Source organism: Heloderma suspectum, chromosome 6, assembly GCF_057233095.1.
Source record: "Heloderma suspectum isolate Gila_16-S chromosome 6, 16-S_ref, whole genome shotgun sequence".
NCBI lineage: Eukaryota > Metazoa > Chordata > Lepidosauria > Squamata > Helodermatidae > Heloderma > Heloderma suspectum.
This window is the reverse complement of record NC_139463.1, coordinates 122,752,230-122,777,845: the sequence shown is the minus strand read 5'-3', so window position 1 is coordinate 122,777,845 and position 25,616 is coordinate 122,752,230. Positions and strand designations below refer to the sequence as shown.

Below are 25,616 nucleotides of genomic sequence, written 5' to 3'. Positions count from 1 at the left end.
AGGAACTTTTAGCTTTCAGACACTTCCTCCAAATGATAAGGCCTTACTGGACCCAGGGGGATGGCTTTCTCAGGGATTTCTGGGAGCAAGCATTTGACTGTTCGTTTCCTGAACCAGGAGGGCTGGAAAATATTGATGGGATGTGTACTATGGAGGAGACGCTGGAGAGCCTTCCTGCACCTCATTTTGAAATGCTCATGGCTGGCCACAGCTACAACATCTATAATGCTGTGTATGTTGTGGCTTATGCTTTGCATGCCATGTTCTCCTCTACATCCAACCACAGAGCAATGGTGGGGAGGAAAATAAATGATCTTCAAGATATGGACCCTTGGCAGGTAATGTCTCAACAATTAAATCTCTCTCTGTCTCTGTCTCTGTCTCTGTCTCTGTCTCTGTCTCTCTCTCTCTCTCTGTCTCTGTCTCTGTCTCTGTCTCTCTCCTTCCTTCCTTCCTTCCTTCCTTCCTTCCTTCCTTCCTTCCTTCCGTGAACAGATTAGTTCAAAGGGAGACTGCACCCAACTTTTTTTCTGCACACATAACTGGTGCAGTAACCCAAAATATCTTAGTTATGGACATTGCTCTGTGGGTTTACATTTCTTTCTGTAACTGGAACCTGAAAATTATTCCAAATTCCCCTGTTTGTACTGGCTCTTTGTTTGATGGAGCTACATACATTCTATCAGTTAGGGAAGATGAAATCTCTCATAATAGTCATCCCCCATTCTTTGCCTCTCTTCAAGCTGTGTTTGCTGCTTTTTCTGTTAGCTTCACCCCTTTCTTCAGGGCATTTCCTTCAACAACTCCGCTGGAGAAACTGTGTCCTTCAATGACAGAAGGGAAAGAGAAGGTGGATTTGACATCACCAATCTGGTCGCATTTCATAACAAATCCTTCAAGAAAGTGAAAGTTGGCAGGGTGGATCCCAATGCTCCTGAAGGAAAGGAACTCATCCTTCATGAAAAGATGATTGTGTGGTGCAGTGGTTTTAACAAGGTGCGTAACCGGGGCAATTCTTGGAGGGTTTTCCCCTTTTGAAATGGGTCATTTGAATGCCTGACCTTTCTTTTGCTGATTACCATGCCTCCATGATGACTTATCAGACTCCAAAATAAAGTATGTGCTACCTAGGCTAAGACCAGTGGTGCAGCCAGGTTTTTGGAGGTCTTGGGAAGGTGCCCTAAAGGGTGCACCCACAACACCCTGCCTGCTTTGCTGCCTGCTTTCTCACTCCCCCCAGGACTCTGGTTCCTCCCCCATCCCCCATCGCTTGTCAGGCACCCGGCAGGGAGCAAAAAGGTACCTTTTCCTCTTTCCCTGGAAACCTTTCACACAGGTTGTTTGGTGCTCCCGGAAGTGAAGACACCCCCCCCCCCCGATCCAGAGATCCTTTGTTAAAGTGAGACAATGGGCCTCAGTACATTTCACAGCTTATGTTGTCTTTCCAGATTTGAACTAAATGTCACCTCTGTGTAGAATCAAATTAAAGACAGAAAATGTTTTGCAGCAACTACCCTTCCAACTGCAGGACCTGGGCTAGTTCCCTTCGATCCGGGAACAGTGCTGCCAGCGTTCAGCGGTATCAAAAGCGCGATGCAATGCTGAGGTCAGCTAATCCGGACGGAGGCTTATTTTGGACTCTGGCTCACACCCCTCTTGAGGAGCCTCGTATGCAGTCTGAGGCTGGATCTACACAAGTGCTTTTTATCGGTGGTGAAGGGCACTGATAACTGTTGGGTCACAACCCACATTCCATATACCACTTTTCCAGTGTCATGACCTTTTTATTCTGTATTATTCAAGATACAGCAACAGATGCCATTGTGTGTGCTACGAGATATATATGCCCAGGTAGGATATGGCGTCACCATGATGGGATCGTATCGAAGGGCCACGAGGTGTAGATCTGGCTTGGGGACACTCCCCCAATCAGCACTGCGCATCAGGTGCCAGGAGTGCTTTTTCCCAGCTCGGGATGGTCTGGCAGCTGTGGCCCCAACCAGAGAAACCCGTCCTAGCCTCAGCGACACGAACCTCAGTTACGCGCATGCAAGATTACTGTAATGCACTGTATTCGGGGTGCTTTTGAAGATGTTCAGATATTGCAACTGGTATACAATGTGGTTAATGGCAGAAAGTGAAGACGATCTAAAGATCCTCTTGTTGAGGGTGAAAGAGGAGAGTGCAAAAGCTGGTTTGAAATTCAACATTCAACTTTAAAAAAACTTGAACACACTCCGGGAGAGAGCGCAGGACAGGAAGGCCTGGCGTGCTATGGTCCATGGGGTCATGAAGAGTCAGACATGACTTAATGACTGAACAACAAAAAATACAATGTGGCAGCCAAAACATTGTGGGGAAATCGCAACTGGTACTGCAAGTGGGAGCTGGAGTGCTGGTAGGAGCTCAGCATTCAGATCATAGTACTCCACTTCTGCATCATTTCATTTACATTGGCCTTAAAAAAAACAAAAACAAACAAACAAACGAACTCCTGAAGACACATTAATTCCAGACTGCATTTGGTGCATTAAAAGTTCCCGCTGCAGCATTAGTAGCAGCGGTGGGAGGTGTGTGTGTGTCTTTCTGTATCTGCAATTCTATGGTTGTTGTTGTTCAGTCATTCAGTCCTGTCCGACTCTTCGTGACCCCATGGACCATAGCACGCCAGGCCTTCCTGTCCTGCGCTCTCTCCCGGAGCGTGCTCAAGTTCATATTTATTGCATCCGTGATGCTATCTAGCCATCTCATCCTCTGCCATCCCCTTCTCCTTTTGCCTTCAGTCTTTCCCAGCATCAGGGTCTTTTCCAGAGAGTTTTCTCTTCACATTAGGTGGCCAAAATATTTGAGCTTCAGCTTCAGGATCTGTCCTTCCAATGAGCACTCAGGGTTGATTTCCTTTAGGATGGACTGATTTGACCTCCTTGCAGTCCAGGGGACTCGTAAGAGTCTTCTCCAGCACCACAGTTCGAAAGCATCAATTCTTCGGTGCTCAGCCTTCCTTATAGTCCAGCTCTCACAACCATACATTACTACTGGGAAAACCATAGCTTTGATTAGATGGACTTTTGTCGGCAAGGTGATGTCTCTGCTTCTTACTATGCTGTCTAGGTTTGCCATAGCTTTCCTCCCAAGGAGCAAGCGTCTTTTAATTTCATGGCTACAGTCCCCATCTGCAGTGATCTTGGAGCCCAAGAAAGTAAAATCTGTCACTGCTTCCATTTCTTCCCCTTCCATATGCCAGGAAGTGATGGGGCCAGATGCCATGATCTTCGTTTTTTTAATGTTGAGTTTCACACCAGCTTTTGCACTCTCCTCTTTCACCCTCAAGAGGCTCTTTAGATCCTCTTCACTTTCTGCCATTAGGGTGGTATTGTCTGCGTATCTGAGGTTGTTGATAATTCTCCCAGCAATCTTAATTCCGACCTGTGATTCATCCAACCAGGCATTTCTCATGATGTACTCTGCATATAAGTTAAATAAGCAGGGTGACAATATGCAGCCCTGTTGTACTCCTTTCCCAGTTTTGAACCACTCGGTTGTTCCATGTCTGGTTCTTACTGCTGCTTCTTGACCCTCATGCAGGTTTCTCAGGAGACAGGTAAGGTGGTCTGGTACTCCCATCACTAAGAATTTGCCACAGTTTGTTGTGATCCACACAATCAAAGGCCTTAGCATAATCAATGAAGCAGAAATAGACATTTTTCTGGAATTCTCTTGCTTTCTCCATGATGCAGCGAATGTTGGCAATTTGATCTCTAGTTCCTCTGCCTCTTCGAAACCCAGCTTGTACTTCCGGTAGTTCTCGGTTCGCATACTGCTGAAGCCTAGCTTGTAGGATTTTGAGCATCACCTTGCTGGAATGTGAAATGAGCACAATTGTGCGGTAGTTTGAACACTCTTTGGCATTGCCCTTCTTTGGAATTGGAATATAAACTGACCTTTTCCAGTCTTGCGGCCATTGTTGAGTGTTCCAAATTTGTTGGCATATTGAATGCAGCACTTTAACAGCATCATCTTTTAGGATTTTAACTAGCTCAGCTGGAATACTGTCATCTCCGCTAGCTTTGTTGTTAGTAATGCTTCCTAAGGCCCACTTGACTTCACTCTCGAGGATGTCTGGCTCAAGTTCAGTGACCGCACTATCATGGCTATCAGGGACATTCAGATCTTTCCTGTATAGTTCTTCTGTGTATTCTTTTCACCTCATCTTAATCTCATCTGCTTCTGTTAGGTCCCTGCCTTCTTTGTCCTTTATCTTGGCAGTCTTTGCACAAAATGTTCCCTTGAGATATCCAATTTTCTTGAAGAGATCTCTAGTCTTTCCCATTCTGTTGTTTTCCTTGATTTCTTTGCATTGTTCATTTAAGGCCTTCGTGTCTCTCCTTGCTATTCTCCAGAACTCTGCATTCAGTTGGGTATATCTTCCCCTTTCTCCCTTGCTTTTCGCTTCCCTTCTTTCATCAACTACTTGTAAAGCCTCAACAGACAGCCACTTGGCTTTCTTTTTCTTTGGGATGGATTTCGTTGCTGCCTCCTGAACAATGTTACGGACCTCTGTCCATAGTTCCTCAGGCACTCTTTCTATCAGGTCTAATCCCTGAAATCTATTCCTCACCTCCACTGTATATTCATAAGGGATATGATTTGGGTCATACCTGAATGGTTTAGTGGTTTTCCTCCATTCTTCAATGTAAGCCAAAATTTTGCCAGAAGCAGGTCATGATCTGAGCCACAGTCAGCTCCAGGTCTTATTTTTACTGACTGTATAGAGCTTCTCCATCTTTGGCTGCAAAGGACATAATCAATCTGATTTCCATATTGACCATCTGGTGATGTCCATGTGTAGAGTCACATGGTGGAAAAGAGTGTTTGCTATGATCAGCGTGTTCTCTTGGGAAAACTCTATTAGCTTTTTTCCTGCTTCATTTTGTACACCAAGGCCATACTTGCCTGTTATCCCGGTGATTTCTTGACTTCCTACTTTAGCATTCCAATCCCCTATGATGAAGAGGACATCTTTTTTTGGTGTTAGTTCTAGAAGGTGTTGTAGGTCTTCATTGAACCGATCACCCTCAGCTTCTTCGGCATCAGTGGTTGGGGCATAGACTTGAATTACTGTGATGTTGAATGCTTTGCCTTGGATTCGTACTGAGATCATTCTATCGTTTTTAAGATTGTACCCCAGTACTGCTTTTCCCACCCTTTTGTTGACTATGAGTGCTACTCCATTTCTTCTACGGGATTCTTGCCCACAGTAGTAGATATGATGGTCACCTGAATTAAATTCGCCCATGCCTGTCCATTTGAGTTTGCTGATTCCCAAGATGTCGATGTTCAATCTTGCCATCTCATGTTTGACCACCTCCAGCTTACCTTGATTCATTGATCTGACATTCCAGGTTCCTAAACAATATTGTTCTTTACAGCATCGGATTTTCTTTTCACCACCAATTCCATATTGATGGTTTAAAAAAGAAATGCAAGGAAACTTGTGAGGACAAAGTGCTCCACAACATGGAGTAAAATACATACATACACCTCCAAATTGTCCAGTCCGATTTTGTAAACAGTGTTACATTTTCTATACGGGAGAAACTCTCTCTCTCTCTCTCTCTCTCTCTCTCCCCAGCTCTCTCTCCATAGATATATATGTATGCTTTGCTGGACCCTATTCTCCTCTCGTATCTTTTTTTAATGTTTCTGGAGAGGTAGTTCCTCTTTATTACCTTTATAGCAACAAAATCCCAATTTCAAGTACAACCTGGTGGGATCAGAGCTAGTTCTGACAAACCAAGACAGAGATCTTTCTCTTGTCATGGACAGCTTGATGAAAATAGCAAACCAGTGTATGGGCACTGTAAAAAAGACCAACTCCATGCTGGGCACAGTTAGGATAGGAATTGTGAATAAAAGTGTCAATATCATACTGCCCGTATATAAATCTATAGTGTGACCATACTTAGAATACTGTGTACACTACTGGTCACCACACCTAAAAAGGATATTGTAGGGATGGGAAAGTGCAGAAAACAGCAATGAAAATGATCAAGGGGCTGCAACACCTCCCCTAGGTCTTATCGAGCATGGCTCTTCAGATGTTCTTACAGTCTTATGTTCACAAACATTCTTATTTTTTCTCCCTCATTAATCCCTGCTGTTCAGCACTGGCCTCAGCACAATTTTGAAGCATTTAGGGGAATAGATAAAACCCAGTAACCTGGCACTAGGTGAAAGGATGCAGGAGATATCCACAGCCACTTCTAGTCTTATTTTGAAAACAATGCACAATTTCTGTGCAAGTGAAAGAAAGTATGAATATGTGAGGGGTGTGTGTGTGTGTGTGATTTGCCTAACCCTATTCTCCTTTCATAACTTACTTCACCTTTCTGGATAGGTGGTTCCCCTTTCTGTGTGTAATACGTACTGCCACCCTGGTAACCAGAAGAAAATGAAGGAAGGGGAGAAGTTTTGCTGCTATGATTGTCTTCCATGCCCCCAAGGGAAAATTTCCAGTGAGATGGGTAACATTTATATTATTCCATTTTTTCAGGCATGCTGTTGTCAGATGACCATTTATGACTAGGAAAACATTGCCATGGTTTGCATATAACCTGGCTAGCCAGGTTGTGCATTATTCTCTGTAAACAAATGGGGAAAATGAATGAACGAGCCTCATACATTCATTCTATCATTCATTCATTCCTTTGTGTATAGTTAGTTATAAAACCTCTTGCCATCTGTCCATAATTACAGTCATACGTACACATGCAGATGTTTTTAAGGGCTTGAAACTGGAGTCATGGTGCATGATGGGGGGAGGGGGCTTGAACATTCACCTAGATCGGGGAGAAATTAGTAGTAGAACACAAACCAAGGCTTCAATCTTAATACAGTTGATATGATTACCAGATATAGAATGATTGATTTATATATGACTTTGATTTTAGAAAAATGGGAGTATCAGTCAGAGAAACTGCTCATATGTTTAACACTGTTGAGACAGGAGCGGATGCAAATGGAAGGAGAGGTAACACAGAATGAAATTAATACTGAAGAGGAGATGAGGAACTCAAACTTCTACTCTGGTGGGAGAGGATCAGATCGAGATATAAAATTACATCTTGGGAGACTATTAATATGACTACAGGTCTGCAACTTCCCTATGGAAGACAAAGTGAGAATGGCCAGTAGGTTACAGTAGAATTGGCACTGACATGTGATCTTTTTTTTCTATTTTATAGATATGGATGACTGTTTCAAATGCCCAGAACATCAATTCCCAAGCACGAACAGAGATAGATGCATCCACAAAATTGTTACATTTCTCTCTTATGAAGAACCTTTAGGAATAAGTTTAGCATTTGTTGCTGTTTCATTGTCCTTCATTACAGGTTTGGTGTTAGGAACATTTATTAAGCACAAAGATACCCCCATAGTCAAAGCCAACAACCGGGACATCACCTATATTCTCCTCATCTCCCTCCTGCTCTGCTTCCTCTCTGCTTTGCTGTTCCTCGGGCAACCTGGCAAAGTGATTTGCCTTCTTCAGCAACCAACTTTTGGTATCATCTTCTCAGTGGCTGTTTCTTGCGTGTTGGCAAAAACCAGTATGGTTTCTCTAGCATTCCTAGCCACAAAGCCTAGGTCGAGAATGAAGAAATGGGTGGGGAAAAGACTGATGTATTCCATTCTCATTTTGTGTTCCCTTAGTCAAGCAGGTATTTGCATTGTATGGCTGTCAACCTATCCTCCATTCCCTGATTTAGACCTACACTCAGAAATGGAAGAAATCATTTCCCGATGTAATGAAGGGTCTGTTGCCATGTTTTACTGTGTCCTGAGCTACATGGGCCTCTTAGCACTCACCAGCTTCATGGTGGCATTCTTAGCCCGCAAATTACCCGATAGTTTTAATGAAGCCAAGTTTATTACATTTAGTATGTTGGTCTTTTGTACTGTATGGGTCTCCTTTGTTCCAGCCTACCTCAGTTCAACAGGAAAAGAGATGGTGGCTGTGGAGATCTTTTGCATCCTGTCATCGAGTGCTGGGTTACTGGGTTGTATCTTTTCCCCTAAATGCTTCATCATTGTGCTGAGGCCAGAGCTGAACAGCAGGGATCAAATCATTAGGAAGAAAAGTCAGTCTGTGTTTGAACATAAGAATGTAAGAACAGAAGAAGAACCATGCTTCAGAAGACCAAAGATGTAGCTAGTCCAGCATTCTGTTCACACAGTGGCCAACGAGCTGTTGATAGGGATGTACGAAAGTCACTTACCTTTTCGCAGGGGTGCTTTGCGGTGGGGGGGGGAGGCGCTTCGCTTCTTTCCCTGAAATTCAGGCGAAGGGGGGAGGCGTCCCGCCTTGCCCGGCCGAAATTCAGGCCGGGGAGAAGCGCCCCGTCTCCCCGGCTGCGAAAGAAAAAGTAAAAAACAAACAAACAAACAAAAACCCGTGATAGGATATGTAACAATTAACGTAGCCTATCACGGCTAGATTTCCAAAGTCAGCTGTAGAATCATAGAATCATAGAATAGTAGGGTTGGAAGGGGCCTACAAGGCCATCGAGTCCAACCCCCTGCTCAGTGCAGGAATCCAAGTCAGAGCATCCCTGACAAATGGCTGTCCAGCGTCGTCTTAAAGGCCTCCAGTGTGGGAGAGCCCACCACCTCCCCAGGTAATTGGTTCCATTGCCGTATTGCTCTGACACTCAGGAAGTTTTTCCTGATGTTCAGCCGGAATCTGGCTTCCTGTAACTTGAGCCCATGATTCCGTGTCCTGCACTCTGGGATGATCAAGAAGAGATCCTGGCCTTCTTCTCTGTGACAACCTTTCAAGTACTTGAAGAGTGCTATCATATCTCCCCTCAGTCTTCTCTTCTCAAGGCTAAACATGCCCAGTTCTTTCAGTCTCTCTTCATAGGGCTTTGTTTCCAGTCCCCTGATCATCTTTGTTGCCCTCCTTTGAACCCTCTCCAGCTTGTCTGCATCCTTCTTAAAGTGTGGTGCCCAGAACTGGACACAGTACTCCAGATGAGGCCTAACCAGTGCAGAGTAGAGGGGAACTAGTACTTCCCAGGATTTGGAAGCGATGCTTCTATTAATGCAGCCCAAAATAGCATTTGCCTTTTTTGCAGCCACATCACATTGTTGGCTCATATTCAGCTTGTGATCGACGACAATTCCAAGATCCTTCTCGCTCGTAGTGTGGTTGAGCCACGTATCCCCCATCTTGTAACTGTGCATTTGGTTTCTTTTTCCTAGGTGCAGAACTTGGCATTTGTCCCTATTAAATGCCATTCTGTTGTTTTCTGCCCAGCACTCCAGTCTATCCAGATCACTTTGAATTTTGTTTCTGTCTTCCAAAGTATTAGCTATCCCTCCCAATTTTGTGTCATCTGCAAATTTGATCAGCATTCCCTGCACCTCCTCCTCCAAGTCATCAATAAAAATGTTGAAGAGCACTGGGCCCAGGACTGAGCCCTGCGGTACCCCACTCGTTACCTCTCCCCAGCTTGAGAAGGTCCCATTGATAAGCACTCTTTGAGTCCGATTCTGTAGCCAACTGTGGATCCACATGATCGTTGTTTCATGTAGCCCACTTCGAGCAAGTTTGCTCATCAGGATATCATGGGGCACTTTGTCGAAAGCTTTGCTGAAGTCGAGGTATATGATGTCTACAGCATTCCCACGGTCTACAAGGGAGGTGACTTGATCAAAAAATGAGATCAGATTTGTCTGGCAGGACTTGTTTTTGACAAATCCATGTTGGCTTCGAGTAATCACGGCATTGTTGTCAAGGTGCTTCCAGATGGATTGCTTTATGATCTGCTCCAGAATTTTCCCAGGGATTGATGTCAGACTGACTGGTCTGTAGTTCCCAGGTTCCTCCTTTTTACCCTTTTTGAAGATAGGGACAACGTTAGCCCTCCTCCAGTCATCTGGCACTTCCCCGGTCCTCCATGATTTCTCAAAGAGAATAGACAGCGGTTCTGAGAGTTCTTCTGCCAGTTCCTTTATTACTCTGGGATGCAGTTCATCTGGCCCTGGAGATTTGAACTCATTCAAAGTAATGAGGTGTTCCTTGACCATATGCCTGTCGATCTCAAGCTGCAATCCTGCCCCTTCAGCCTGTACTTCCCCTTTGCCAGGGGGGTCATAGACTCTCTTTTGGGAGAAGACTGAGCCAAAGTAGGAATTGAGCACCTCTGCCTTTTCTTTGTCATCTGTTATCATTTTGCCATCCTTATTTAATAGCTGAACAACCATTTCTTTCCTCTGCCTTTTACTATGCACGTAGCTGAAGAAAGCCTTTTTGTTGTTTTTAGCATCCCTCGCTACTAACATGTGATAGTCTATGTTAATCGTTATGTAGCCTATCATGGGTGACTTTGAAAAAAAAAAAAGCAAGTACGCAAATGGCGGCGCCCTTTGAGCGCCGCCATTTGCGTTCCTTATTTGGTCCCGGTAGTCTACGTAAAGATTTATGTAGACTACGGTGTAGTCTACGTAAATCTTTACACAGACTACCGGGACCAAATAAGGAACGCAAATGGCGGCGCTCAAAGGGCGCCGCCGTTGCGTATGCGCTTTTTTTTTTTTCAAAGTCACCCGTGATAGGCTACGTAACGATTTACGTAGCCTATCACGGCTGACTTTGGAAATCTAGCCATGATAGGCTACGTTAATCGTTACGTAGCCTACCACGTTTTTTTTTTTTTTTTTATACTTTACTTTGTAATGGTGGCGGCGGCAGCTGGTCAGAAGACTGGCTGCTGCCCCCGACCCAGACGAAAGGCCGACGAACCGCCGCCGCCGGGAGAGACATTTGCCAAAGGTAAGTCCCATCCCGGGGGGGGCAGGGGGGCAGAGAATTTCACTGCCGATTTCAGGGGGCTGAATGCGTTGGCGCTCGCCCCCCTGAAGATTCGGGGAGAAATTCTCCCCCATCCCTAGCTGTTGACCAACAAGCGGGACACAACTGCAACGACACTCTCCAACCAATGGTTTCCAGCAAATGCTGCACTCTCCTTTTTCCAGCCTACCACAGTTCAAGAGGAAATGATATGGTGGTTGTGGAGATCTTTTGCATCCTGTCATCAAGTGCTGGGTTACTGGGTTGTATCTTTTCCCCTAAATGCTTCATCATTGTGCTGAGGCCAGAGCTGAACAACAGGGATCAAATAATTAGGAAAAAAAGTCAGTCTGTGTTTGAACATAAGAATGTAAGGAACCGTGCTTCAGCAGACCAAAGATCTAGCTAGTCCAGCATTCTGCTCAGACAGTGGCCAACCTGCTATTCACCAACCATCAGTCTCCCACCCATGTTCCCCAGCAACTGCTGTACTTAAGTATACTGCTGCTGATAATGTGGGTAACACATCGCCATCAGGATTAGTCACCATGTATAGGCTTCTCCTCTAGGGATTTGTCTAACCCCCTTTTAAAAGCATCCCAATTGGTGGAACGTATGCTGGTGAATCCTGTAGTTTACCTATGTGCTGTATGAAGAAACATTTCCTTTTACCTGTCCAGAATCTGCCATCAACCAGCATCATGGGATGTCCCTAGGTTCCACTGTTATAAGAGAGGGAGAAAATGTCTCCCTATCCACATTTTCCACTCTACGCATAATTTCATGAACCTCTATTACGTCTCCCCTTTAGGGATGGATGAAAGGGACTTACCTTGTCCCGCAGCTTGCTTCGCGGTGGGGGGGAGGCGCTTTGGTTCTCCCCCCGAAGTTCAGGCGAGGGGGGGAGGCACCTCGCCTCGCCCGGCCAAAATTCAGGCCGGGTAGGGAGGCGCCCCATCCCTCGCCGGCGAAATTCAGGCCAGGGAGGATCGCCCTGTCTCCCCAGCCATGAAAAAAAAGTAAACAAAAAACAAAACACACACACCCGTGATAGGCTACGTAACAATTTGCGTAGCCTATAATGGCTAGATTTCCAAAGTCAGCCGTGATAGGCTATGTAAAACGTCATGTAGCCTATCATGGGTGACTTTGGGAAAAAAAAAAGTGCATACGCAAATGGCAGCCCCCCATGGGCGCCGCCATTTGCGTTCCTTATTTTGGCACGTCCAGTCTACGTAAAGATTTACGTAGACTACGGCGAAAATAAGGGCAACGCAAATAGCGTTCCCTTATTTTCACCGTATTCTACGTAAATCTTTACATAGACTAGACGTGCCAAAATAAGGAACGGGAATGGCGGTGCCCATTGGCCGCCGCCATTTGCGTACGTGCTTTTTTTTTTTCCCGAAGTCAGCCGTGATAGGCTACGTGACGATTACCGTAGCCTATCACGGCTGACTTTGGAAATCTAGCCGTGATATGCTACGTTAATCGTTACGTAGCCTATCACTTTTTTTTTTCTTTCGCGGCTGGGGAGACGGGGCGCTTCTCCCCGGCCTGAATTTTGGCCGGGTGAGGCGGGACGCCTCCCTCCCCTTGCCTGAACTTCGGGGGGAGAAACGAAGTGCCTCCCCCCCCCACGAATTACCCCTGCGAAAAGGTAAGTGACTTTCATAAATCCCTACCTATCACTGCTGACTTTGGAAATCTAGCCGTGATAGGCTACGTAAATCGTCACGTACCTATCATGGGTGTGTTTTGTTTTTTTTTACTGTACTTTTTTTTTTGTAATGGTGGTGGCAGCAGCCGGCCGGGAGACTGGCCGCCGCCCCCGCCCCCGCCGAACCGCTGCCGAACCGCTGCCAGGACCCGCTGCCGAGAGGGACATTCGCCGAAGGTAAGTCACATCCCAGGGGGGGCGGGGTGCCGGTGGAGAATTTCCCCAACACTTTCGGGGGGCTGAATGCATCAGCACTCAGCCTCCCGAAGATTCGTGGAGAAATTCTCCACCATCCCTGCTCCCCTTACCCTCTTTTTTCCATGATAACAATCCCTGCTGTTGTAATCTTCCCTCATAGAGGAGATGTCCCAGCCCTTGATCACTTAAGTTGCCTGTTTCTGCATTTTTCCCAGCTCTACACTATCTTTTTTTGAGGGATGGTGATCTGAACAGTACACAGAATTACAAGTCTGGTTAAGTTATATATTTGTACAAAGGCAGTATGATAACTCGGCCACTTCATTGCTCACTGATTTATTGTAATCAATTTGGTTAGACAGACCAACTTCTAAGACCCCCTGGTAAAACATAATGGCTATACCCCTCCATAAATCAGAGAGCGCCAGATTTTTCTATTGGTTTGTTGCTTTGTTTGGGGAAAACCCTTCAAGGCTAGTATTCACTCAGTCTCAAGTTAGAATCCAAAGTCCCACAAGATTGTTCAAATCATTGGATTTCATGATATTGATCCCAAGACAGGTTCCAAGGTTCACATTAAGTCCAACCAGGTTGGCTAACCACAAACACAGACTGAAGGGGGTGGGGGGAATCAAATCTAAGGAAAGATTGAACTAAACTGACTGTATTTATTGAAACATTCAAAGTGTTACATCTTTTGTCTTTACAAAACTTCCTTAAATGCAGTATTCATGGTGTAAGCTCTGGGATAGAGTCCCTGGAAAGGTGCTGTGTCAGTTATTGCCATCCTGTGGGGTGAATCCAGGTTTACTCATACTTAAAGCACACCCATTGACATCAATGTCGCTGAGGTTACTCACAACTAACGTGGTCCAATGATTTAAATAAGTCAGTTCTAAGTATGAGCTAATCTGGATACAACCAGATATGCTTGTTATCAAAAGAGACACTGAAGAATCAAATGCTGAAGATCTAATTATCTCCCCTTGGAATTATGCAAATCAGTTACATTATCTCACAAGGACTGAGCTCCAAATGCAGCAGAAAGCAATAAACAAGCAAGTGGTTATGGTTTTATTCATAAGCCCCTGGACGTGGTGATGAATAAAACCCCATATCAAGGAGCTCTGGGAGAAGGGGCAAGTGGTAGGCAGGGCCCTGTCCCTTTCATTTCTCACTTACACACACACACAGACATACAACCTTTTCCCCCCTTAACACTCAGACTCGAAATAATGACATCCTCAGCTATTATTCAAGTCATGCACTTGTATCACTGTTCATGATGAAAATATGGCTAGTACATTTCACTTGAGATGCATATTGGCAGAGATAGGCACTATCTGATGGAGCCAGTTGAGGATATCTCATGTGGGATTTTTTGATAGAACCTTAATTTATATTTGTTCCAAATTCTTAATAGAGCCCTGCTTATATAGTGATTCTTAAAATCTACATTCACTTTCGCTTTATCATACCACAAATAACCGTGCCTCCCGTATCTCAAGTCGTGTCCTTCTAAATCTGGAAGTCTTCTATTTTTCAACGTCATCCATTCCTTCATCCACATCAAGCAGCAGGCCAAAAAATAGGTTTTAAAATGTGGTAGCCCCAAACCACCTCTTTCCTTTGCATCTTGTAAAATTTTTATTTTTACTCATGGTTTTTTTGCTTGCCATATAAACTTCATTATATCTCTCTGCCACTGCTTGAAAGTAGGGGTAAAGATTTACATAGACTACAGCGACAAAATAAGGAACGTGAATGGCGGCTCCCTATGGGGGCTGCCATTTGCGTAAGCGCTTTTTTTTTTTAAAGTCACCCGTGATAGGCTACGTGACGATTTACGTAGCCTATCACGGCTGACTTTGCAAATCTAGCCGTGATAGGCTACGTTAATCGTCACATAGCCTATCACGGGGGCGTTGTTTTTTTTTTACTTTTATTGGAATGGCGGCGGTGGCATCCGGTCGAAAGACCGGCTGCCGCCTCTGCCCCTGTCGAATACCTGCCAAACCGCCGCTGGGACCTGCCGCCGGGAGGGACATTCGGGAAAGGTAAGTCCCATCCCGGGGGGGGGGCGGGGGCGGGGGGGCGGAGAATTTCTCCCCGAAACTACTTTGGGGGGCCGAATACGTTGGCACTCGGACCCCCAAATTTTCGGGGAGAAATTCTCCCCCATCCCTACTTGAAAGGTAAATCCAATGTAATAATGGGTATCATTTGAAACAAAATTAACGTTCTAGGTAATACATTTGATTTGAGCATTGCAAAAGTGATAGTTGTAATTTTTCCCATTTTAATAGGTCTTGTTTAATTTCATTCCACACTTTAACATCGTTATTTTGAAAAAGTATAGAATTCATATTTGTCAAGAGGACACCCAAATATTTTACTTTCTTTTTGACTTGGAAGCCAGTCATATCCATCAACTTTTTTTTTCCCTGAACATTCATATTCTTTGTCAATTTTTTTGTTTTCTGTTTATTAACTTTAAACCCTACCACTACTACAAATTCTTTTAGTTTTTCATTAAAATTTCAATTCCCTTTAAGGAATTCTTAAATTCTTAATTCTTATCTTCCAGCATAAATACCAAGTTATCTGCAAAAGCTCTCAGTTTATATTTCTCCTTTTTAATCTTTACTCCTGGAATTCGATCATCTTGTTCTATATCTCTGTTCAATAATTCTAAAACCAATATAAACAGTAGCGGTGACAATGGGAAACCTTGTCCTGTTCTTCTTTGTATCTCACAAGGTTTAGTCAACTCCACATTTATAAGTTTTTGAGCCTTTTGATCGGTTTATACCAATTTCACCGATTTCATAAAATGTTCTCCAAAATCCAATTCTTCTAAAGTCTTAATTAAAAATTTCCAGTTGAGATGTCAAATGCTTTCTCTGCATCTAAAAAGATCAGAGCTGCTTGCTTTTCTGGATGTTTTTCCAAATATTCCACCACATTCAAGACTGTGTTTACATTGTCTTTCATCTGTCCCCATGGTAAGAATCCACTTTGATCCTCGTGTACAAACTCCTGCAATATTTTCTTGAGCTTTTCTTCCAAAATGGTTGCAAATATCTTATAGTCATTGTTTAATAATGGGTTTGGTCTATAGTTTTTTGTCGAGGTTAATTGCGAGCAGAGATGTGTCAAAGAAGAGTCAAACAACAAGGCTTGGGTTGAAAATTGGGCCACATTTATTGGAAACGTCTGCAAAGGGGTACCTAGGAGGGGCAACTGTCTGTGCCAGTGACTAGCTGGCACTTCTTGGGCGAAAACACACCCAGCTTGAGGGGTGGCGTCGATCTCGCCACCATTCTGCTGCCCCTTCTAGGGGAGGTAGACCTTCCCCTGTCATCCCCTCCTGGTGCCGCCAAACACCTGGGTGAGTGAGGAGGTTTGGTCTCACAGGCAATCCTTATCCCCCGCTGAGCCACACAACCTATTCAGGGGGCCTCAGGCATCACCTGTCACCATAAGGTGCTTCTGCATGCACACCATCCCTAATTTCTTTCTGTTTTTGCCCATCCTAGCTGCCACAGGAGTCACAAGGAACTTCCCGCAGGCCCCTTGGCAGATCAGGCAGAAATATGTCATTCCCTACATGAGACCTGCGGACACCGTCCTGCCTGTAATTCTCCCTCCTTGTCCACAGAATTTCCTGGTGGGTGGTGCATCCATCACCCCTTTCACATAGGCCATAAGCCATTGCTCTGTTCACTTTCCGACATGCCCTGCCAATGGCAATGTCATTCCAAGCCTTCCAATTGATACGTGGGAGCAGTGAGGACCACAATATGGCTACTTCCAGCCAGGTATGCAAAGCCGAGCAGAGAGGAGAACCAACTCTGTGCATGTCTACTCAGAAGTAAGTCTTACTGAGTTCAATACAACTTACTCCTACACATGTCAGCACCGCACTTGCCCCCAGCTCAGCTTTGTATTTCCACATCCAGCTCATGATCACACCTCCTGTTAGTTATCTCAGAAGACCCTTGGGTGAATGGGGGGGGGGGTTCCAGGGAACAGCTGGATGGAGGGAGATCACACACACGCACACACACACACACACACACACACACACACAATAGAAGAATATAATTCTTCATATTCCCTGGTATGTTTATTCCTCATTTTGTCCATTCCCTGAGCATGTGCAGAGTGTGCTTTTTATTCAAACAAAGAGAAGGTTGCTGATCTTTCCCTTCATGCTGCATTTGTACAAGTGTGACTGCTTCAGAAAGAACTTTCCATTATACTGTCTCTTTTTCTTCATGAGTTTCATATAACAGAAGTATGATGTAGTGGTTAGAGTCCAGCCCAAAGTCACCCAGTGAGATAACTAACAAGTTTGATCATGAGCTGGATGTGGAAATACAATGCTGAGCTGGGGGCAAGTGGGGTGCTGACATGTGTAGGAGTAAGTCGCATTGAACTCAATAAGACTTACTTCTAAGTAGGCATGCACAGAGTTGGTTCTCCTCTCCATTTTAGCCTCACAATGTCAACAACAAGGCTGGATGTGGAAATAGAAAGCCTAGCAGGGGGAATAATACCTCGTGCAGGGCTCCAGACTGGCATGGTCTGTTTAAAATGTTTTTTCTTTCTTTCAAACAGCGTTGCTTTAAACAAAGAATGCATTGCTCAGGAACACCTAGGGCAGCATTGTTTTGGGAAGCCCTGAGGAGGAGGATGTGTTTTGGCTGAAAGTAAACGGAGATGGGGGATTTCAATTGAAAAAGAACACCCACAAACAAGGCGGTGAGCACAAATTATTATTTTTTAAACTTATGTATTTATTATTGGAATATACTACCTTGCGCTTTTATTCATGAAAATTTCACGACTCTGTGCGGATGACAAAAAAAAGCCACATGACTGTTGGCTCCACAGGATGTCGCTCCGCAGAGGATTCTGTGGCACAGAGTGAAGGGAATTCGATCCCATTTCAGTCCGTAGCCGAATTCTCTGACATCCCTAGGTCTGGGCCTGCTGTGTGCTGGGTTGGCAAACCCAATCGCCAATCCTTTGTTACAAATCAGATCAACAGGTTCTGGGTCTTAGCCCCGTGGGCGCGTCTGTTTCCAGATCCCATACTTGCAGTACAGTGGGGACAGGCGCACTGAAGCCGAGCATGCCATCCTGAATTCCAAAGCTCCCAATACAGGAGCCAGCTACGACGGAGCAGGTAGGGAGTTCCGTGCCTCAGGAGTGAACTTCAGTTACAGGATTCATGGCCCTTACCTATAGATTAATTGCCACAATTTTGCATCTCTCAAGGAACAAGGGGCTATCTGACAGGACCATAAGTGAGAAGCTGGCCATTTTAGCCTTCTGGGCCACAACAATGGGAGTTACTGACTCCATGTCAGATTTCATGGTTTGGTGTGTGATGTAGTGTTGGGCATGGATGTTGCCTGCTTTATTAGATTTCAGCCACCTTGTTTCCCCGGATACCCTTTTTGGGCTCCGGAGATTATGGCCCTCCATTTGCACTTCCCAGTATGACTTTTCCCTGTTCTGCACAGCAGCCTTAACGGCCTTCTTCGGGGGCCCTTAGGATTTCAGGTTTGGTCAGGGCTCCCAAGTCTGACTTGTCTGGGAGGACCTTGAGATACTCTGATGTATGGGTCTGTCCCAATGTAACCCACTTACACATTTGGAAATCAGAAACTGATAGGTACAGCAAGGGCATGGTAGTAGCCCACGGCTGATGGCAAGTCCATGTGGGTTATGCCCTGTTGGGGCCTTATGGGTTTTTACTGGAATGCCACAGGTCTGGGGAGGGACTTCTGTTTTGTCACTCGGACAGCTTATCGTTGACTAGGGATGTACGAATTGTGTACCTTCTGTGCCACCTAACTTCCACAGTTTGCGGCCAGTGGTCCATACCGTCGTTCGCAAGCCCCCGGAATTCTCCTCTTTTTTTTCCGCTCCAAGAATTATGAAGATAAATCCATAGGTATGGCAGAGAATTCTGCCACGGATTCCAGTGAGGCCAGATTCTTTAGAATTCGGGCCCCCAGAATCCGTGACAGAATGGCCTCCTGCCCCCGCCCCCCCATGGAATCCCCCGGGACGAAACTTACCTGGGGTGACCTGTAAGTGGAAAGAAGGCCAAGTAACAAAGGAAGAGTACAGGCAGGTAGCACAGAATTGCAGGGATGGCATCAGGAAGGCTAAAGCTGAGAACGAGCTGAGGTTAGCGAGGGATGCTAAAAACAACAAAAAGGCTTTCTTCAGCTACGTGCATAGTAAAAGGCAGAGGAAAGAAATGGTTGTTCTAGCTATTAAATAAGGATGGCAAAACAATAACAGATGACAGAGAAAAGGCAGAGCTGCTCAATTCCTACTTTGGCTCAGTCTTCTCCCAAAACAGGGTCTATGACCCCCCTGGCAAAGGCAAAGTACAGGTTGAAGGATTGCAGCTTGAGATCTATAGGCATATGATCAAGGAACACCTAGTGACTTTGAATGAGTTCAAATCTCCAGGGCCAGATGAACTGCATCCTAGAGTAATAAAGGAACTGGCAGAAGAGCTTTCAGAACCGCTGTCTATTCTCTTTGAGAAATCATGGAGGACAGGTGAAGTGCCAGATGACTGGAGGAGGGCTAACGTTGTCCCTATCTTCAAAAAGGGTAAAAAGGAGGAACCTGGGAACTACCGACCAGTCAGTCTGACATCAATCTCTGGGAAAATTGTAGAGCAGATGATAAAGCAATCCATCTATAAGCACCTTAAAAACAATCAGTGATTACTTGAAGCCAAAATGGATTTGCAAAGAATATGTCCTGCCAGATGAATCTGATCTCATTTTTTGATCAAGTCACCTCCCTTGTAGACCATGGGAATGCTGTAGACATAATATACCTCGACTTCAGCAAAGCTTTCGACAAAGTGCCCCATGATATCCTGATGAGCAAACTAGCTCAAAATGGGCTAGATGAAACAATGATCCGGTGGATCCACAGTTGGCTACAGAATAGGACTCAAAGAGTGCTTATCAATGGGACCTTCTAAAACTGGGAGAGGTAATGAGTGGGGTACCGCAGGGCTGAGTCTTTGGCCCAGTGCTCTTCAACATTTTTATTAATGACTACCTGAAAGAAGGAGACTGAAAGAACTGGGCTTGTTTAGCCTTGAGAAGAGAAGACTGAGAGGAGATATGATAGCGCTCTTCAAGTACTTGAAAGGTTGTCACAGAGAGGAAGGCCAGGAACTTTTCTCCATCATCCCAGAGTGCAGGACATGGAATAATGGGCTCAAGTTACAGGAAGCCAGATTCTGGCTGAACATCAGGAAAAGCTTCCTGACTGTTAGAGCAGTACAACAATGGAACCAATTCCCTAGGGAGGTGGTGGGCTCTCCTACACTGGAAGCATTCAAGATGAGGCTGTACAGCCATCTTTCAGGGATGCTCTGACTTGGATTCTTGCATTGAGCAGGGGGTTGGACTTGATGGCCTTGTAGGCCCCTTCCAACCCTACTATCCTATGATTCTATGATTGCCATAACTTTCCGCGACTCCTCTAAAACGTAACGAGCGTTCTTTGTCTTTAAGCATAAACCAAGCTAAGGCATCTTGCTCACGTTCTAACTCCATAGCTACAATTTCTGCATTATTTTCCAGAACTTCCACTCTGTTCGTCATTATTTTAAATTCTTCTGTTCTTTGATTTGATGCAGCATCTAATTTCCTAAATTCTTGTCTCATTTCTTTCTTCATGTCTTTTATCTCCTCCTTTACTTCCAATACTTGCCTTTCCATCCATTTTTCTTCATGTTGTTCGAAGGTACCCATCCTTTGTTCTATACATTGTTCAGAAGCGCCCAACTTTTGTTCTATGCATAGTTCAAAAGCCTCCATCTTTTTGCTTATAGCATCTATAAAGCTATAAAATACCTGGCGCTGCCAAGTTTTTGGAGGCCTTGGGAAGGTGCCCTAAAGGGTGCTCCCAAAACACCCCGTCTGCTTTGCTGCCTGCTTTCTCGCTCCCCCCAGCATTCTGGTTCCTCCCCCATCACTTGTCAGGCACCAGGCCAGGAATAAAAAGGTACCTTTTCCTTTCTGTATGAAAACCTTTCACACAGGTTTTTTGGTGCTCCTGGAAGCGAAGCTGTCCCCCTAAATCCAGGGATCCTTTGGTAAATTGAGACAATGGGCCTCAGTCCATTTCACAGCATATGTTGTGTTTCCAAATTTGAACTAAATGTCACCTCTGTGTAGAATCAAATTAAAAACAGAAAATCGGTTGCAGCAACTGCCCTTCTGACTGTGGGACCTGGGCTAGTGCCCTTCGATCCGGCCCCTGTGCTGCCAGCGCTTGGCACTATCAAAAGAGAGATGCAATGCTGAGGTCGGCTAATCCAGATAGAGGCTTATTCTGGACCCTGGGCTCACACTTCTCTAGAGGAGCCATGTATGCAGTCTGAGGCCGGATCTACACTGGTGCTTTTTATCGGTGGTGAAGTACGCTGACAGATGTTGGGGCACATCCCACATTCCATATCCCACATCCCAGATGCCATTGTGAGTGCTACGAGATATAAATGAACAAGTGGGAGATGGCATCACCATGATGGGATCGTATCAATGGGCCATGAGGTGTAGATCTGGCTTGGGAACACCCCCCTCCCCACTCAGCCCTGTCTATGGAAGTGCAGGTGGCATCAGGTGCCCAGAGTGCTTTTTACCAGCTCGGGATGTTCTGGCAGCTGTGGCCCCAACCACAGAAACCCAACCTAGCCACAGTGACACGTACCTCTGTTACATGTGTGCTAGATTAGTGTAATGCACTCGATTTGGGGCCCTTTTGAAGATGTTCAGACCACTTCTGTATCATTCATTTACACTGGCCCTAAAAAAACAAAAACAAAACACAAACAAGCTCCTGAAGACACATGAATTCCAGTCTGCATTTGGTGCTTTAAAAATCCCACTGCAGCATCTGTAGCAGCAGGAGCAGCTCTGTGTGTGTATCTGCAATTCTATAGTGATGTTTTTAAAAGAAAAATGGCAAGGGGCCTTGTGAGGACAATGTGCTCCACACCACAGAGTAAAATACATACATACATTCATACATACATCCCAAAAATCTCCAGTCCCATTTTGAAAATAACGTTACATTTTCCATACAGGCGAAACATAGTCTCTCTCTCTCTCTCTCTCTCTCTCTCTGTATATATATATGCTTTGCTGGACCATACTCTCCTATCGTATCTTACCTAATGTTTCTAGATAGCAGGTTCCCCTTTATAGAAACAAAATTCCAGTTTCAAGTACAACCTGGTGGGATCTGAGCTAGTGGTGACTAGGGGTGTTCGAAACCCCACTTACCTCGCTCCACTGGGGTCCGTGGGGGGGGAGGCAATCCGGTCCTCCCCCCAGAATCCTTGATGGGGGGGAGGCGATCCGGTCCTCCCCCCCAGATTCCTCCCCAGCCAGGCCGATCCTATGTAGGGGACTCCATTTATGTCCCTGCTGTAGCCGTGATAGGCTAGGTAAATATGTATGTAGCCTATCACGGCTACAGCAGCGATGCAAATGGCAGAGTGGACACCATTTGTGTCCCTGCTTTAGCCGTGATAGGCTAGGATGCCATTCACGGCTGCAAAGCAGAGCAGCTGCTGGCAGTGGCAAGATCCGGACCGCCGGAGGCAGGTAGGATCTGGTCCGTCGGGGCTTTGCGGGGTGGCGGGGGGGGGGGTTGCAACATTCTGCCACGGACTCCAGGGGGGGTGGATTCCAAAGAATCCATCCTCACTGGAGTCTGTGGCGGAATGCATGCCCCAAAGGGAAAATTTCAAATGAGATGGGTAACTTTTGTATTATTCCATTTTTTTAGGCACACTGTTGTGAGACGACCATTTATGACTAGTAAATAGCCATGGTTTGCATATAACCTGGATAGCCAGGTTGTGCATTATTTGTGTAAACAAATGGGGAAAATGAATGAATGAGCCTCAATCATTCATTTGTGTATAGTTATCAGACTATACACCATCTATACATCCATCTGTACATAATTACAGGCATACATACACATGCAGATGTACACCTCTCCGGAACTGTCATCTGTTTTTTGGGGCTTGAAACTGGAGTCACAGTACATGATGGGGGGAGGGGATTTGACCCTTCACCTAGATTGGGGAGAAATTAGTAATAGAACACCAACCAAGGCTTCAATCAAAATACAGTTGATATGACTAGAAAATATAGAATTATTGATTTATATAAGACTTTGATTTTAGAAAAATGGGAGTATCAGTCAGAGAAACTGCTCATATGGTTAACACTGTTGAGACAGGAGTGGAAGCAAATGGAAGCAGAGGAGACAGAGAATGAAATTAATGCTGAAGAGGAGATGAGGAACTCAAACCTCTCATCTGGGGGGAGAGGATCAGATGGAGAGTTAAAATTACCTCTTGGGAGACTATTAATATGACTACAGGTCTGCAACTTCCCCTTGGAAGAGTGAGAATGGCCAGTAGGTTACAGTTGAATGGGCACTGACACGTGATCTCTTTCTATTTAAAGTTATGGATGACTGTTTCAAATGCCCAGAATATCAATTCCCTAGCAAGAACACACATATATGCATCCATAAAATTGTTACATTTCTTTTCTCTCTCATGAAGAACCTTTAGGGATACGTTTAGCACTTGTTCCTGTTTCATTGTCCATGATTACAACTGTGATGTTAGGAACATTTATTAAGCACAAAGATTAGGGATGGGGGAGAATTTCTCCCCGAAGCTTCGGGGGGCCGAGTGCCAATGCATTTGGTCCTCCGAAGGTTGTTCGGGGAGAAATTCTCTGCCCCCCCACGCCCTCCCCGGGATGGGACTTACCGTTCACGAATGTCCCTCCCGGCGGCGGGTCCCGGCGGCGGTTCGGCAGGTCTTCGTCAGGGGCGGGGGCGGCAACCGGCCTTTCGACCGGCTGCCACCACCGCCATTACAAGAAAAGTAAAAAACAAAAACAAAAACCGCCCCTGTGATAGGCTACGTAACGATTAACGTAGCCTATCACGGCTAGATTTGCAAAGTCAGCCATGATAGGCTACGTTAATCGTCACGTAGCCTATCACAGGTGACTAAAAAAAAAAAAAAGCGCGTACGGCTAATGGCAGCCCCCATAGGGAGCCGCCATTCGCATTCCTTATTTGGTCGCTGTAGTCTACGTAAAGATTTACGTAGTCTATGGCGAAAATAAGGACAACGCTAATAGCGTTGCCCTTATTTTCGCCGTAGTCTACGTAAATCTTTACGTAGACTACAGGGACTAAATAAGGAACGTGAATGGCGGCTCCCTATGGGGGCCGCCATTAGCCGTACGCGCTTTTTTTTTTTCAAAGTCACCCGTGATAGGCTACGTGATGATTAACGTAGCCTATCACGGCTGACTTTGCAGATCTAGCCATGATAGGCTACGTTAATCGTTAAGTAGCCTATCACAGGGGTTTGTTTTTTCTTTTTCTTTTGAAGTTCGTGGCCGGGGAGACGGGGTGCTTCTCCCCGGCCTGAATTTCAGCCGGGTGAGGCGGGAAGCCTCCCCCCCGGCCTGAATTTCGGCCAGGCGAGGAGGGAAGCCTCCCCCCCCAGCCTGAACTTCAGGGGGAGCAGCGAAGCGCCTCCCCCCCACCGCGAAGCAAGCTGTGAGACCAGGTAAGTGACTTTCGTGCATCCCTAACAAAGATACCCCCATAGTCAAACCCAACAACCGGGACATCACCTACATTCTCCCAATCTCCCTCCAGCTCTGCTTCCTCTCTGCTTTGCTGTTCCTCGGGCAACCTGGCAAAGTGATTTGCCTTCTTCAATAACCAACTTTTGCTATCATCTTCTCAGTGGCTGAGAAGCTTCTTGGGTGTTGGCAAAAACCAGTATAGTCTCCCTAGCATTCCAAGCCACAAAGCCGGGGTCGAGAATGAAGAAATGGGTGGGGAAAAGAGTGACTTATTCCATTCTCAATTTGTGTTCCTTTAGTCAAGCAGGTGTTTGCATTGTATGGCCGTCAACCTATCATCCATTCCCTGATTTAGACCTACACTCAGAAATGGAAGAAATCATTTCCCGATGTTATGAAGAGTCTGTTGCCATGTTTTACTGTGTCCTGAACTACATGGGCCTCTTAGCACTAATCAGCGTCATTGTGGCATTCCTAGCCCACAAATTACCCGATAGTTTTAATGAAGCCATGTTTATTACATTTAGTATGTTGGTCTTTTGTACTGTGTGGGTCTCCTTTGTTCCAGCCTACCTCAGTTCAAAAGGAAAAGAGATGGTGGCTGTGGAGATCTTTTGCATCCTGTCATCTAGTGCTGGGTTACTGGGTTGTATCTTTTCCCTTAAATGCTTCATCATTGTACTGAGGCCAGAGCTGAACAGCAGGGATCAGTGATTTCGGAACAAAAGTCTGCCTGTGTTTGAACATAAGAATGTAAGGAACCATGCTTCAGCAGACCAAAGATGTAGTGAGTCCAGCATTCTGCTCAGACAGTGGCCAACCAGCTGTTCACCAACAAGCAGGACACAAGGGCAACGTCACTCTCCCACCCATCATCCACAGCAACTGCTGTACTTAGGTATACTGCCGCTGATACTGGGGTTAACACATAACCATCAGGATTAGTAACCATTGATAGCCTTCTCATCTAGGGATTTGTCTAACCCCCTTTTAAAACCATCCCAATTGGTGGATCTTATGCTGGTGAATTCCATGGTTTAACAATATGCTATATGAAGAAGCATTTCCTTTTACCTTTCCAGAATCTGCCACCAACCAGCATCGTGGCATGACCCAGGTTCCACTGTTAGAATAGAGGGAGAAAAGG

General features: G+C 45.4%; 1 protein-coding gene across 1 annotated transcript; it reads left to right on the top strand.

Moving 5' to 3' along the window:
- Positions 1-149: 149 nt before the first annotated feature.
- On the top strand, positions 150-25,183 carry LOC146342971 (vomeronasal type-2 receptor 26-like). Its single transcript, XM_084808107.1, has 6 exons — positions 150-338; positions 787-996; positions 7,007-7,088; positions 7,245-8,167; positions 17,868-17,967; positions 25,038-25,183. The coding sequence occupies exons 1-6, from the start codon at positions 150-152 to the stop codon at positions 25,181-25,183; spliced, it is 1,650 nt and encodes a 549-aa protein (XP_084664233.1).
- Positions 25,184-25,616: the final 433 nt, after the last annotated feature.

Excerpts from the sequence above, each read along its gene's own strand:
- LOC146342971 (XM_084808107.1), top strand. The coding sequence starts at position 150 with ATGGAGGAGACGCTGGAGAGCCTTCCTGCACCTCATTTTGAAATGCTC. Across the intron at positions 8,168-17,867 it reads CTGTGTTTGAACATAAGAAT|ATCCCATACTTGCAGTACAG; the intron begins GTAAGAACAGAA and ends GTCTGTTTCCAG. Across the intron at positions 17,968-25,037 it reads AGCCAGCTACGACGGAGCAG|CCTACCTCAGTTCAAAAGGA; the intron begins GTAGGGAGTTCC and ends CCTTTGTTCCAG.